The sequence below is a fragment of the Diabrotica undecimpunctata genome, unplaced genomic scaffold (assembly GCF_040954645.1).
Source record: "Diabrotica undecimpunctata isolate CICGRU unplaced genomic scaffold, icDiaUnde3 ctg00000568.1, whole genome shotgun sequence".
Taxonomy (NCBI): Eukaryota; Metazoa; Arthropoda; class Insecta; order Coleoptera; family Chrysomelidae; genus Diabrotica; species Diabrotica undecimpunctata.
This window is the reverse complement of record NW_027311885.1, coordinates 234,679-248,717: the sequence shown is the minus strand read 5'-3', so window position 1 is coordinate 248,717 and position 14,039 is coordinate 234,679. Positions and strand designations below refer to the sequence as shown.

The following is a 14,039-nucleotide window of genomic DNA, read 5'->3' as shown; positions in this document are numbered from 1 at the left end:
TTATGCTTCAAAAATATTTTCGAAATCTGTTCCAATTATAAGTAAATATTTAAGAAAATGTATAATACAACCTCAGGTTTCATTCGTGAAATCAAATTTACCAATATCTTTTCGAGCTTGATATTGTAATGTTTATTGTATAATTGATTGTTTAGAAATAGAGATAGAGAAACCAACAGATGCAGTGAAACAATCTTTAACATGGTCGGAATATAAAAAATGTAATACACTTAAATATTTAATATGTTGCACTCCTGATGGTATCATAAATTATATATCTACAGCATTTGGGGGTCGTACATCTGATGCTGTCATTGCAGAACATAGTGGTTTTTTAAATATTTTACCTCCAAAAGTTGCTGTTATGGCAGATAGGGGATTTAAACATATTGACCATTTACTTATGTCTAAAGGTTGTGTCCTAATTAGGCCACCGAGTGTCTCTGTATGTACAAAACCTAGTAAAGATGAGGTATTTGAGACCAAACGAATAGCTAGCTTGAGAATTCATGTGGAAAGAGTTATTCGTAGATTGAGAGAATTTTCAATTTTAGCACCACATGCATGTATTGATAATAAATTGTTGTGTTATTCAGATAATATTATCAAAATAGTGTGTGGATCAATAATCAACTTGCAATCAGGAATAATTTCAGGACGTTAACTTTTTGTAGGTTTTACTTTTATACTTTATAGGTAGTTATTTAGTTTTAGAAAAAAATTTTAGAATGTTTTTAAGAAAATGGTTGGTAAAAACCTGATATTTCATCTTATTACTATTTGCAATATATATTATGTTCAATAAAATATAAGCAATAAATGTATGCAAGTAACATTTATTTTGTTTTATTTCACAATTACACCAGATTCCCAAGTGCATCTATCTAGGGATTGGTCAAGGTCAAACACAGTAAAAGTGATTTAATAAAAACAAATCAAACTAATATCCTCCTGCAAGTGGTTTTATTATTCATACCTTAATTATAGGTACATACCTACATTATACTTTATATATTTATATTTCATATAGATAGATAGATAGATCTTTATTTAAATAGAAAACCTATTATATATACAATATAAAGAAAGTACACTATAAATGTTTGATACATATATATATTGTGTAAGTAACATTTTGAAATTATTGAGACTAGTACATTTTTTTACAGATGTTGGTAACTGATTAAATTTAAGGAAGATTTTAAAAAAAAAAAATTCTTCGTACTTTTATACATAGTTTTAGTTACATATATGTCATCTAAACCTCGGGTATTATAAGAATGAATACTTTTGTTGAAAGAAATGAATTCTTCAAAATATTCAGGTGATAAGCCATTTACTATTTTGAAGACCAAAATCATGGTGAAAAAAACAGTCTATTTTCAACAGAGAACCAATTTAGAGTATTTAACATCCTCCCAATTGGGGTATGTTAAATAAGATTGATGACCAATAGTCAACATGAGGTTGAATAATTGTGTAAGTTTTTTTATATTTTTTTATGAATGTACTCGAAGTGACTCTCAAAATTCAGAATATTGTCAAGCTGGCATCCCAAATATTTAACTGTTGTGACAATTTCAATTTTTTCATTATTAATATTTAAATTTATGATTTCAGATATATATATATATATATATATATATATATATATATATATATATATATATATATATATATATATATATATATATATATGGATTTGCTTGATATGCACTTCGCTTGTGCCGCTGGTTAATAATCAAACTCCGTGCGAAAACAAAACTGACTTTATTTTGAATTACACAATACATATAATATGAACGCTAATAAGTATTATTTATTACTAGTATTATTATTTAGTATTACTTATTATTTAGTATTATTTAGTATTATTATTTAGTATTATTTAGTATTACTTATAGTTAATGTTATCTAAAAAGAAAACTCTGAAAACTTTTGTTTTCTACATCTCTATAACTTTTATTATAATTTCTTCCCACTACAGCTATTTCAGCATTTTGTCTTTCTCAATTGACAAGCCGCGAGAATCAAATATCGAATACACACGCATTTGTAACGCTCACACATCACAAATTATGAAAGCTCTGAGAAGCAATTGTGGTCTCTCATATCAAAGTATCATTAATGCAGTTTAAACATAGTCGGCTGTAAGCAACAGAAACTATATTTGGCCTCTGAAATATGTGAACCAATGTTTGATTCTCACAGCCTGAAAAGTGGGTTACTGATAAAAACTACTTAAGTCAACTATTATATATTTATTTTTTAACGAAAACTATTATTTAAATACATTGTTATTTTAATAAGAAATTAACAAAAACTTTATATATTAAAAAAATATTGTTTTCATTACACTATTTAGTTTCTCTTGTTTTTTTTTAACTCATTTTCACAGTATAAAGAATTGCACAGAGTACACAGTGAAATCAACAAACACCTACGGGCTAACAGTTGGAAATAAATAATATTCATTTAGAGCAAAATTGTATTTTTCTGTAAAATGGCCTATATTGTGGAAATGGACATATAATTGTAATAAACGATATTACATTGATAAACACAGTCGCATGAATCATATGGACTTGTTTTTGTGTGAATCGGCATGTGATGCACACTGCTGTAATATACGATATCAGTCAACAAGGCTGCATGAATCATATAGTGATTCTCACCTCTAACTAACACAAACTAAGGTTTTTTTTTTAAAGAAATGTGTAGATATATACTTAGATTTTAATTTTGTGTGTATATAGAGTTAAAAAGATATACAGCCAGAAGGGTCCTTTTTTTTCACTATGGTGCAGTGTGAGGGTTCATAAATTTCTTAATTTAAGGATTTGAAATTGTTCACTAAACGAATTATTATGATATAAAAGGTGAAGTGTGCATGTAGACTCTGTTTTTTGTTGTTGAAAGCTCTTTTGTGTTCTGGTATACATTTTTTTAAGGTTCTACGGGTTTAACAGATGTAATATTGTATGTTGGGTTTTTGATTAAGTTTGTTATACCCCACTGTATAAATGTTTTTTTATGTTGGCTCTGGTGCTTATTATATTTGCTTAAGTAATTGTTTGTTCTGAAAGCTGGTGTTATTCCTCTCTGTTTCTGGTTTTTTAGTTCTGTTGTTATCATGCCTATAGATGTAATTATTGTTTCAATTCGTTGATGGTTTTATTACTTACATATCAAAGTCTTTCTTTCAGGCACTATATAGCTTTCCTTATTTAGATGATAATTGTGTGTAATGTTTAATCTAATTGTCAACTATCTAATATGTTGTTTCCAAGTAAGTGAAAATTTACTATATATTTACTGACGATTTAAAATGCTTTAAAATAAACAAATGCCAGGCCGAAGTCTGCAAAAGGATATTGATCGCCTCTAAGTGGAGCACACAAAATGGTATTTGGATGCGTCAAAATGTCATAGTTTTCATTTGCACCTTCCTCATCCCCCAATAATATTCGAATATAGTAAACCATACTACAATTTAACCATTTAACTACAACCAATTTAACCATATATTCTACTTTTGAAACCAAGGATCTAGGTGTGAACCTTGACTCTAACTATAAATCACACATTTCCACAACAATACAGAAATCTATGAAGCTACTTGGATTTGTGAAGAGAACCATCAAAGATTTTTCTTACATCTCTGCTATTTGATCTCCTTCTCCATGGTTAGATCCCTTTTCATTTACTGGTCTACAGTTTTGTCCCCCTATTACATTGCATCTAAACTGAAACTTAAGACTGTCCAATTTTCTGTCATGCCATTGTATGGATGCATGTATACTGTGAATATGTTGCATTAGAATGTATACTGAACTTCTCTTGAGGTATATAGAAATCAAAGAGACTTAATAGTTCTATTTAAAATTATCAACAGCCTGTGCACCTGCTTCAAACTCCTCTCCAAAATATTTGTTTATTATTCTCCAATATTGCAACTAGGTATGTGCAGACTTTTTATATTCTTTTCATAGATTCAATTACTCTTATAACAGCTTTACTCCCAGAACTCTTCTATTGGCTAACTCTTCAAAGAAGCTCCAAATTTTTAATCTATCAGTTTTCCCCTTCAAAAGTGATAATTCTGATCCAACTTTGTAATACTTTGGACTTCAGCTTTTGTATTGTGTTTAGTGTTACATTATCTGCATGCATTAGATAACTTAATACCATTATACCTTGTGACTTTTTCTGAATTGATTTGTTATCTTATTTTGTGACTCTATATGTTATTTTTTTTTGTAATCATACTATTCATATATTCTTCTTCCAAATCAGTTTATTGTATTAACTACATTTATAGCACTGTAAATAAAACTTGTAAAATGTTGTAAATAAAATGATATATTTTTAGTAGCTTTTGTTTTATTAAAATTAATTATTTTACAGAGGAAAGTGTGTTTATAAGCCAAATAAGAAAAGTTTGTAAATATAACATAAATATTAATGAACCAAAATATATACAAGTATCATCATTCTATTTGTCTTTTCGCCACATTAATAGATGTTCCACTTTTTATCTAAAGGACTTGTAGGGTATTGAATTGAAATGGGTATAACTCCTAAATTTCCTAGTTGCTGAGTAATTACCTAAAATATTTATATGTAGTTTTCAAAGAACTAATAATCTTTACCAAAACCTACTTCATCACATTCCCTACTCATGCGAAAATGCTTTACAAAAAGATCTCCCATATATTATTGGTGAATGGTTTCCTCATAAAAATTTTGATTAGGAGGCACTTGAGCTCTCAACATTATTTAGCTCTAATTCTTCATTTTGTGTCAACTGATCCACAACATTTCCAATTAGCTGGATATTATTTTAAGTCGTCTACTAAGTTTAAGTCGTCTACTTTAAAATGTATAATGTATGTCTGAATTGTCAATATAGATGAGTCAGATAAAATTAAATTATTAGAAGAATTTTTCACTAAGTAACAAAAACAAAATTTGTTTAATTTACTAATGTTTGTATTTTGAGAACGATTTCCGAAGTGGAAATTGAAACGTCAATAAACGTATTTTAACCTTTAATTGTGGCTTATTCCCAGTTAAATAGTAATTAATTTAAAATGCCACAAGAAAATAGCTTCAGAACTTATCCAAGTAATTAGATTCATGGTAGGTGAAAACCAAAAACTCAAATTCGGTAATATTGAGGTTTTCTTCATTACATTCCTCTTCCACACCCTGTGTTACTAAATGTCTCACACCATTGATCAAAGACTCCGCTGTTGATCCATCCCTTTCACAATTGGAAGACAATGAATGCCGGTTAACCATATTGTTGACCAACAATGTTTTAAAATGGTTTTTAAAATTTTGCACGGTAGGGTTAACATTCCTCCCTCCGTGCTGTCGAACTTGCCCAAAGAAATTTTCCAGGGGGTCCTGATTAACATCTCTTGGTCTATAAAAGGAAATTTCGTGCTTTACTCTCAGATAGTGGCTTAGATGTTCCAGTCCATTAATTGTCACCTCCCAGTTATGTAGGGAAGGTACCCTAACAAGTTGGTTTTTTTTATTTAAAAAATACTGAGATGCTGCTTGGCTGTATTCCAAAAATTGATATGCCCACTTCCTTCTTTGACAGCACATTTCAGTTTTTTCCCTGCACTTGGATACAATGTGTGTCCATTAACACTATCAAAAAGGGAATCAAAAAACTGTAGTACAGAAACAGTTCCGAGAGAATTTCTCTGTAGCACTAATTTGCCATCATTTGAAGATACACCTAAAAAATGATGTTTGTTTTATTTCCCATGTCACAATAAAAAGTAATGGTTTTCAATATGCAACAAAATTTATTTTGTAAAATAATTACATTAGCCAGGGTCTGCAAAATAGGAAGTTATGTTGGAAAATAACATTACCTTATAAATATCTACCACATTTTATAAGGTAATGTTATTTTTCCATAAAACTTCCTCGTGCGGACCTTTCTATTAGTTATAGAGTATATTTTCAATGCGCCATTTCCATCCCATTAAACAAATCCTATGGAACTATGTCTGCTTGAAAATGTCAGTTTAATGGTCTGCGTCTAATAAAAAATTTAATTGTGACTGTTTAAAGTTACATTTTCAAGTTAAAGTAGTTCAATTGGATGTGTTGAATCAGATGGAAAAAACCCATTGGCAACTAAACTTTATATTGATCCAAATAAATAAATTGTGTTAAAATTTTACTATTTAAGTGAAAGTATGTAACAATATGTGAAGTACTGAAAATTAAGTATTTTTAAATACTTTTAAAAGCAGCACAATCAGTAATAAATGTGAAGTTAGTACTTAGTTGTTCTTGTATACTGTGTAAAACTTACCTTTTCGTAAAAAGAGATTCATAATTGATGCCATCGTATGGCTGAAAACTTGAGCGGCATGAGAAACTTTCATCTTTTTCATGTATTTGGCATAAACGTGCCCCTTATGAATTTTGTTCAGTGCTCTAAATCTTCCGATATCATTATCTATTTCATAGGTCATTACAATGTCAGCCCAATCGCCTATTACAAGATCGTTATTTTTTTTCCAAAACAATTTTTTGGTCATAAGATTGTTCCTAATGCCTTTTAGTAAATGTGGAGGATCATATATGTGCACTATTGGGTGACCATTTATTTCATACAATTTTATTTTTTTTAATGTATTCTCTTGGGAGGCATTATATTTTACTAAATAATTTATGGCTCCTACATTTGTAGATCCTTGATCAGACACAGTGGCAACTACTGTAAGACCAGCTTTTTCACACTCTACTCTAATTCCCTTGATTTGCCTAACTAAATCAATTGTAGTAGTGGTTCCTTGTGAGAATGTGTAGGCAACTGGCTGTTTCCATTTTTTTGTAATACCTATAACAAATGATGCAACTATAATAATAATAATAATAAAAGATTTATTCATCCTTTAAGATCTGACATATAAGACACCCATAATCCCTATTAACCCATAAAAAATGTATTTGTAGTATTTAATAGATATAACTTAAAATATATTGAATTTGTATGCAAAGTTACAATTCTTGATATCATAACATATGAATAAGTCTGACTGTATATAACAATCAAAATTTGAACAGTTTATAATAATAATAAACTCTCTTTATTTTACAAACATATACCCACCTTTTATCATAAAAACTTGGGCATGATCAGCAAATTTGTTATTTCTTTCATCACCACAATCTACAAATCCATCAAATTCTCTATTTTTGGCATTTAGGTCCAAGTGTGGTTGTAAAGCCATTTCATCGAACATTAAAATACATACTTTATCTCGTTTACTCAATTTGGCTACATTCTGTTTTAAGTTTCTAAAAATAGTTTCATTAATTCCTGCATCAATTGGAATACGATTGAGCATATGATTCAAAGTGTTTTTGGATGGAGTTGCAAATAATTTCCCAAATAACTTGTAGCTCTTGGGACTTTGTCTCTGCAAAATCAATCCAAGAACTTTCTCTTCCAAATTGTACCGTCGCCCTTTTGGTTTAAATTTTGAGGCTTTTATTTGCAACTTTAAAAAATTTGCTACATGGGGATCCAGGTCTTTGGTCATGTTATTAATAGTCTCTTCCATAGTGAAACCTTTTTTACTTTGATTTCTTCTTTTATACATAGAAAAACTGTTACTAATTTTTTTCGCTCTATTGTATAAGGCTGCTTCCCTAACTGTGAGATTTTTTGTTTTGTTTACTCCCAACTCTTTGAGCAAAGTAAATGAAACTGAAACAAAATGTTTTTATTACTAATATAAATAAGTACAACATAGGTTTCTTGTTTCGATAATTTTTTAGATAATTTAGAAAAAACTGACCACTACGGATTTGAACCTGGTAATCCTTAGGTTCAAATCCCACCTGTGGTCGGTTTTTTCTGAATTATATTTGTCCAAAAAGCCACGCAAATATTCTCTAAAATATGAATAAGTCTTTACAGATTATTGTAAATTTTGTACTTTGTTTCACACTTACAGCATCACCAGAAATCATTTTAAAATTTTAAAGACAAAATGCCTAACCCAAATAGACTTATTACAAATATACTTCAATGTCAACTACCAAAAAATAAAAATTGTACCTCTTCTTCAATATGCTCACCATACACACTTGTGCAGCAAATTTTTGTTTTTTTCTTCAATGTTTAATATAAACCAAAAGATAAAATTAAAAAACTTTTAGTAGGTACTTAATTTTATTCTGTGTTATACTTTTAGTAGGTACTTAATATTATTCTGTGTTATGACATACTTTTGCAGGATATATATCATTATTCCATTCCATAATAGTTTATTAATAAAACACATTTAAGTATATTGATGAAAATGTGTTGTAATTTAACTAAATAAAGACCATAGATTTCAATAAACAATATTTAGAAAATAAAACCTCTCACAATCACACATTTCTAGTTACCAGTGTTACCAAGATGGTCACTACCAATTAGTTTCTGTAACTATTAACATCTAAATATTACTTACATTTTTTTTTCCTTGTGATCCCTTGTAAGCAAGTGCTTGGTGTTTCGTAAGTCACTGCAGATGATGTTGACGGTAAATGAATCTCTGCACTTTGGCAAACTGTAGTTGGAATCGAATATGTATGGTCTTTGGCTGATGTTGAAGGAAAGTTAACATCTTTACTTTGACCAGAAGTAGTAAGTATTTCAACAGGTGATGATGATATTATAGGACAACATTTTGTGGGTATTGCAAACACTGTAAGTGTTCTATTAGGCCCTCTGTGATGGTCTGCAAAATGTACATCACAGATTCTTTCCGATCTATAAATCAATTGTTTGTCTTTCGTCATCAAAGTCGAGTTACCAGTGGTCTCTAACCACATTTTAAAACGATCAGGAAATTTGTTAGGCAACGGAAACCTGTGCCGTGGTGAATTCCTATCTTCGCATCCCATTATGGCACATTTTTTGTTCCATGGCCCCATGTTTTCCTAAAACATTTAAAGCTATAACTTAATGTGGGATACAATTACTCAAGTAAATATTTTTAAACGAGTTTTTATATTTCGGAACTGGAACTATCAAGTTTTACCTATGATTGTTGCAAAGTTTTGGACTAGGACACAAAACTGTATTAGAACAAAACAACCCAGATGGCTCAGCAGTTTTAAGTCAGGGTAGGACACTTAAATATATCCAAGAACCCAAACCGAACTAGGGTAATTTAATATTTGATTATATATTATTAGAATCATATTACATACCTGGATATTAAACAGCTGTAGTAAATGAAATTTCCTAATGTAACAATAACTTCTAACTTAACTTAAAAAAAAACAAATATCCTTATACCACGCCGGGCATTTCGCATTTTAAGGCACTCTAACCTAACCAAATATATTTCCTCAAGGCACCGCGTCACAGTGTTGCCGTATTTATTTTAGTAAAATATGTATATGAATGTTACAAATATAAAGTTACTTTTACGAAATAATAATTTGTGTTATGAGAAGCTACAAATTTTAAATAAGTATAAAACTTGCCATATTTTTTTTGTAAAATGTATACGAAGGTTTAAAATATAAGTTACTTTTACGAAATTATAATTTGTGTTATGAGAAGCTACAAGTTTTAAATAAGTATAAAACAAATATTATATACGGTAATTTAATTAATACTATTAATTTTTTATATCATTGTAATCAATTTTATTGTATATGCATTTGATTATCTTTAATTTAACTAAAATCTATGAATTTTTATATTTTATAATTTCAATGCATTTCCTATTAATTTTTATATGCATTTCTTTAATATTATGTGAGAGTATGAAAAAACTGGAGACTTGGCAACTCTGACACCATTTAAGAGTATTTTAACTGTCATATAAAAGCTTGGCTAGGTTAGAGTGCCTTAAAATGCGAAATGCCGAAATTAACTAAACAATTAATATTCTAATCCCAAATATGATATTTCAATATTCTAATTATAAATACGATATTCCTTGATCTAACACCACTTTTAACTAAAACAAATAATATCTTTCTACCCACGTCTATACCAAAGAATATAGACGCTTATAGAAGAATTGTTCAGTTATTTTTGAAAGGTAGCAAAAAGTGGGACATAGATAAAGAAAAGTGGGACGAGTGGAACGCACGTGTTGCACGTGGTACCACTAAGGAGCGGTCATGTCAACTAGGGATCGCAAATTAACATCGATGTTTAGAAAACATCGATGGTACAATTTGAAACATCGATGTTTTAACATCGATGTCAGGCTTATGTAACATCGATGTTACCATCGATGGATACCATTCGATAGTGATCGATGTTTGTTCATGAATATCAATATCCTCATAAACGAACTCGAACTCGAATTTCTACTTGGCGCCAGAAGAAGGCAACATTGTCTGAATACGATTACAAAAACAAGCTCAGCCATTAAAGGGTGAAGGGAAGAAGTGTTGTGTGTTGTCGAATGTCGAATATTTATGTCAACTTCGACTTTGAGCTTGGTTTGAGTTTCGTAGTATTGTTATTGTATTGTGCATTGTTCATTTCTTTGTTTTCGGTTTTCGGCTGTTAGTATATTCTTATATTGTTGATTATTATTACTTGTCGTTAAAAGATGCCACCAAAAAGTGAATTATGGAGATATTTTGACAAACTTAAAGATGGTAAAGCTTCTTGCAGGATATGCAAGAAAATTCTGAAAACATGTGGCAATACATCTAATTTACGTTGTCATATAAATAGTGTCCATAAAATGGTTTTGGGTAAGAAATATTAATGTAATAGTATTTTATCTTAAAATGTTTAATATATATGTTTTTTAGAAGATGAAACACGAAAAATTAAAACAGCTAGTTCATTTGAAGAAGTGGAACCCAGTTTTAAAAAACGAAAAATTGAAGGTGGTGATAAAGTTGAAGGTAAAATTACTGACTCTGAAATTACACAGATTCCTAGCTGTTCAAGTTCAGATAATTCTTATCAAACAAAACAATTAACGATTGATACGAGTATAAAACGAATAGTATCGTATGGGGAAGGTGGTAGTAAACACAGCCAAATAACTAACACTATTTGCTATATGATAGCTAAAGATTGTCAACCATTTACTATAGTAGAAAATAAAGGTTTTAAAAAACTGATGAAGTTAACTTCGCCCCTGTACAAAATGCCAACTGCAAATACATTTAAAAAACAAATTGAACAAAAATATAACTTTGTGTCTGCAGCAGTAAAGAGAAAATTAGAACTATTAAAAGCATATTGTCTAACATCAGATATTTGGACAGAAACCATGCAAACATTAAGTTATTTAGGATTTACAATTCATTATGTTGATATGGAAGACCATGAATTAAAATCTATGATGTTAGGGGTGTATGAATTAAATGAAAGGCACACTGCTGAGTATATAGCAGAAAAACTGGAAAATTTATGCACAGAATGGAACTTGAAGAAAGATTATATAACAACCATAGTAACAGATGGAGGACCAAATATGGTCAAAGCTAGTGAAATCTTTGTAACAAAAAAAAAACACTTAGTTTGTTTTGCTCATACACTAAATTTAGTAGTTGAACGGTCAATTCAAAACACACAAGATTTGAAAGAACTTATTAATAAAGTAAAACAAATAGTTACGTGGTTCAAACATAGTGTGAGAGCTAGCGATGAGCTACGTACTTTAACAAGTTACAAATTAATTCAAGAGGTATGTACATATTTTATTCCAAAGTGTAGGATATAAGTTTCATAACATTTATTTTCAGGTTAGCACGCGTTGGAACTCAACATATTACATGTTGGAAAGATTTCTGAATTTAAGAGGTTCAATAAGTAATATAATAAATAAAAATATTAGTGCACCATTAATGCTAACAGCGCTTGAATGTGACTATATTGGTGAAATTTTAAATCTTCTAAGGCCCCTAGAAGCAATAACGAAGGAAATATCAGGTGATAAGTATCCAACCTGTAGTATGATCATACCACTAATAAATGTATTGAATATGCAAATGGCTAAAATAAAACCACAGTATTCCATTAGTGAAAATCTAAAAAAAAATATATTAGCTGAATGCCAAAAACGGTTTTCAAATGCAGCACATAATACCACTATGGCAGTATCTACATTACTTGATCCTAGGTTCAAGAAGCTACATTTTCAGGATGCTCAAGCACTGGCAAAAGCGATTATTGCTTTAAAAGAAGAATACAAATCAATATCAAATATAGTGAATCTCGATGAAAGTGATGAATCATCAGATTCAGATCATACATCAGGTAAATACTTCAATTGCATTTTCTATTATAACACTAATATTTATTTATAAACCAATATGCTTAAGTGAAATGTTTGTTACAGAATTCAATTTATGGCAAGATCACCATAAATTGTTAAAAGAAAACTGGATTAAATCCAAACAGAAAACAAATGATGCTGATGGTAAATTACCAGAAATCTCCCTGTATTTTCAAACTCCACCAACAGGTCGGATTGGAGACAATCCTTTACATATATGGAAAGAATTGGCAAGTTCTCATCCAAACATGGCCCAGTTAATTACAAAGTATTTTTGTAATGTTGGGACATCTGTCCCTTCAGAACGTTTATTTTCTAAAACTGGAATAATAATTAACCAACAGAGGAATCGGTTAAAACCCAAAACTTTAAATCAACTGTTGTTTCTACAATGTGTTGAGGACAAATATTGGGGGTTGGATTAGCTTTTGAAGTATAATTTATTGTATTATTAAGTTTTGGTATCATTTAGTTAACCATTTTAGGTTTAAATAAATTTGACATCTTGATTATATTTACTAATATAACTGACTGTTTCTTTTTTTACACCAGGATTCAATTTTTAACTGTGAAGTGACAGACCAGGCAAAACTGGAAAAATTATTTTTCTCACTGACCTTGACAACAAACTATCCTTTACATGTTGCATTTTTTCAAGGCCAGTAAATTTTTTTTACTAAAAAAATGCCAGGTCTTAATGAAATATCTAAGTCTGATGTCACAATGGGCGGGATATTGTAAAAAGCTTTCCAAACATTTCCAATTTGAGTGTATTTGTCCCATATGAAGTTGGAAATATTGTTTTTTTTTTAATTGTTTGAAGAATAAATAAGGACTTTTGGTTATGAACATTCATTCTGTGCGATTGGTATTATTTGTTGTTCGTGAATTTGTGAGGTAAGAATATCAAAGTATTAAGATATTTACTATGAATGTTGAATCCAGAAAAAGACTGAAGATATTTGTTTTCTCGTAGTTTAAGTTGTAATATAACATTCTGTGGAAACCTTTCTATCAAATTACCATAATAAGTGTTTAAAAAAAGTTTTTTGAATGTTGTGACAGTTTTTGAGTTCATTTTTAGATCTGGGCATATAATGGCTAGTAAACATGTGTTAAAGATATCCAGTATTACTGAATTTTTCAGTAATGAAAACAAAACTACTATTAACTATTTAAACTATGAGAAAATAAATATATTTACCCTCTGTTAGGCGATGAAATCACTAGCACTTAATAAAACATTAATTTAAATATTTTTTAACTTGGTAAATAAATTCAATGATTTATTTATAAATTTTGAAATATCCCCTATAAAAACAACAACAAAATACCTTAAAATAAAAAACAAATAGTACAAATCGCACAGAATGAATATTCATAACCAAAAGTTCTTATTTATTCTTCAAACAAACAATATTTCCAACTTCTTATAAGACACACACAAATTAGAAATGTTAGTAAAGGTTTTTAAAATACCCGCCCATTGTGACGTCAGAGCTTAGGTAGTCCATTGGCTTGAAAACGTATTCAATTAGAGAACAAAACATCGATGAAAACATCGATGTTTTTTTGACGATGTATCGTTTACATCGATGGCATGTTTCGATGTTAACATCGATGGCAAACATCGATGTTCATATTTTTTTTGCGATCCCTAATGTCAACTGTGGCTCAGTGTTACCAATGGCTGGGCATGGAAAGATGCACCTCCCACTCAAAAATTATGCGATTTTGTCC

General features: G+C 29.6%; 2 protein-coding genes across 3 annotated transcripts; one reads left to right on the top strand and one right to left on the bottom strand.

Moving 5' to 3' along the window:
• Positions 1-5,398: 5,398 nt before the first annotated feature.
• On the bottom strand, positions 5,399-10,138 carry LOC140452996 (uncharacterized). Of its 2 annotated transcripts, XM_072547304.1 has the most exons (5): positions 9,247-10,138; positions 8,502-8,973; positions 7,148-7,747; positions 6,344-6,874; positions 5,399-5,755 (listed from the first exon to the last, which is right to left on the bottom strand). In XM_072547304.1, exons 2-5 carry the CDS (start codon positions 8,965-8,967, stop codon positions 5,547-5,549), a joined length of 1,806 nt encoding a protein of 601 aa, XP_072403405.1. In that variant the 5' UTR covers positions 8,968-8,973; positions 9,247-10,138; the 3' UTR covers positions 5,399-5,546. The 2 variants fall into 2 exon arrangements, with proteins under 2 accessions (XP_072403405.1, XP_072403406.1); XM_072547305.1 differs by lacking the exon at positions 9,247-10,138 and having other exon boundaries at positions 8,502-9,224.
• A 306-nt stretch (positions 10,139-10,444) lies between these two features.
• On the top strand, positions 10,445-12,813 carry LOC140431142 (E3 SUMO-protein ligase ZBED1-like). The gene is made up of 4 exons (XM_072519053.1): positions 10,445-10,761; positions 10,822-11,708; positions 11,767-12,280; positions 12,363-12,813. Exons 1-4 carry the CDS (start codon positions 10,614-10,616, stop codon positions 12,722-12,724), a joined length of 1,911 nt encoding a protein of 636 aa, XP_072375154.1. The 5' UTR covers positions 10,445-10,613; the 3' UTR covers positions 12,725-12,813.
• The last annotated feature ends 1,226 nt before the right edge of the window (positions 12,814-14,039 follow it).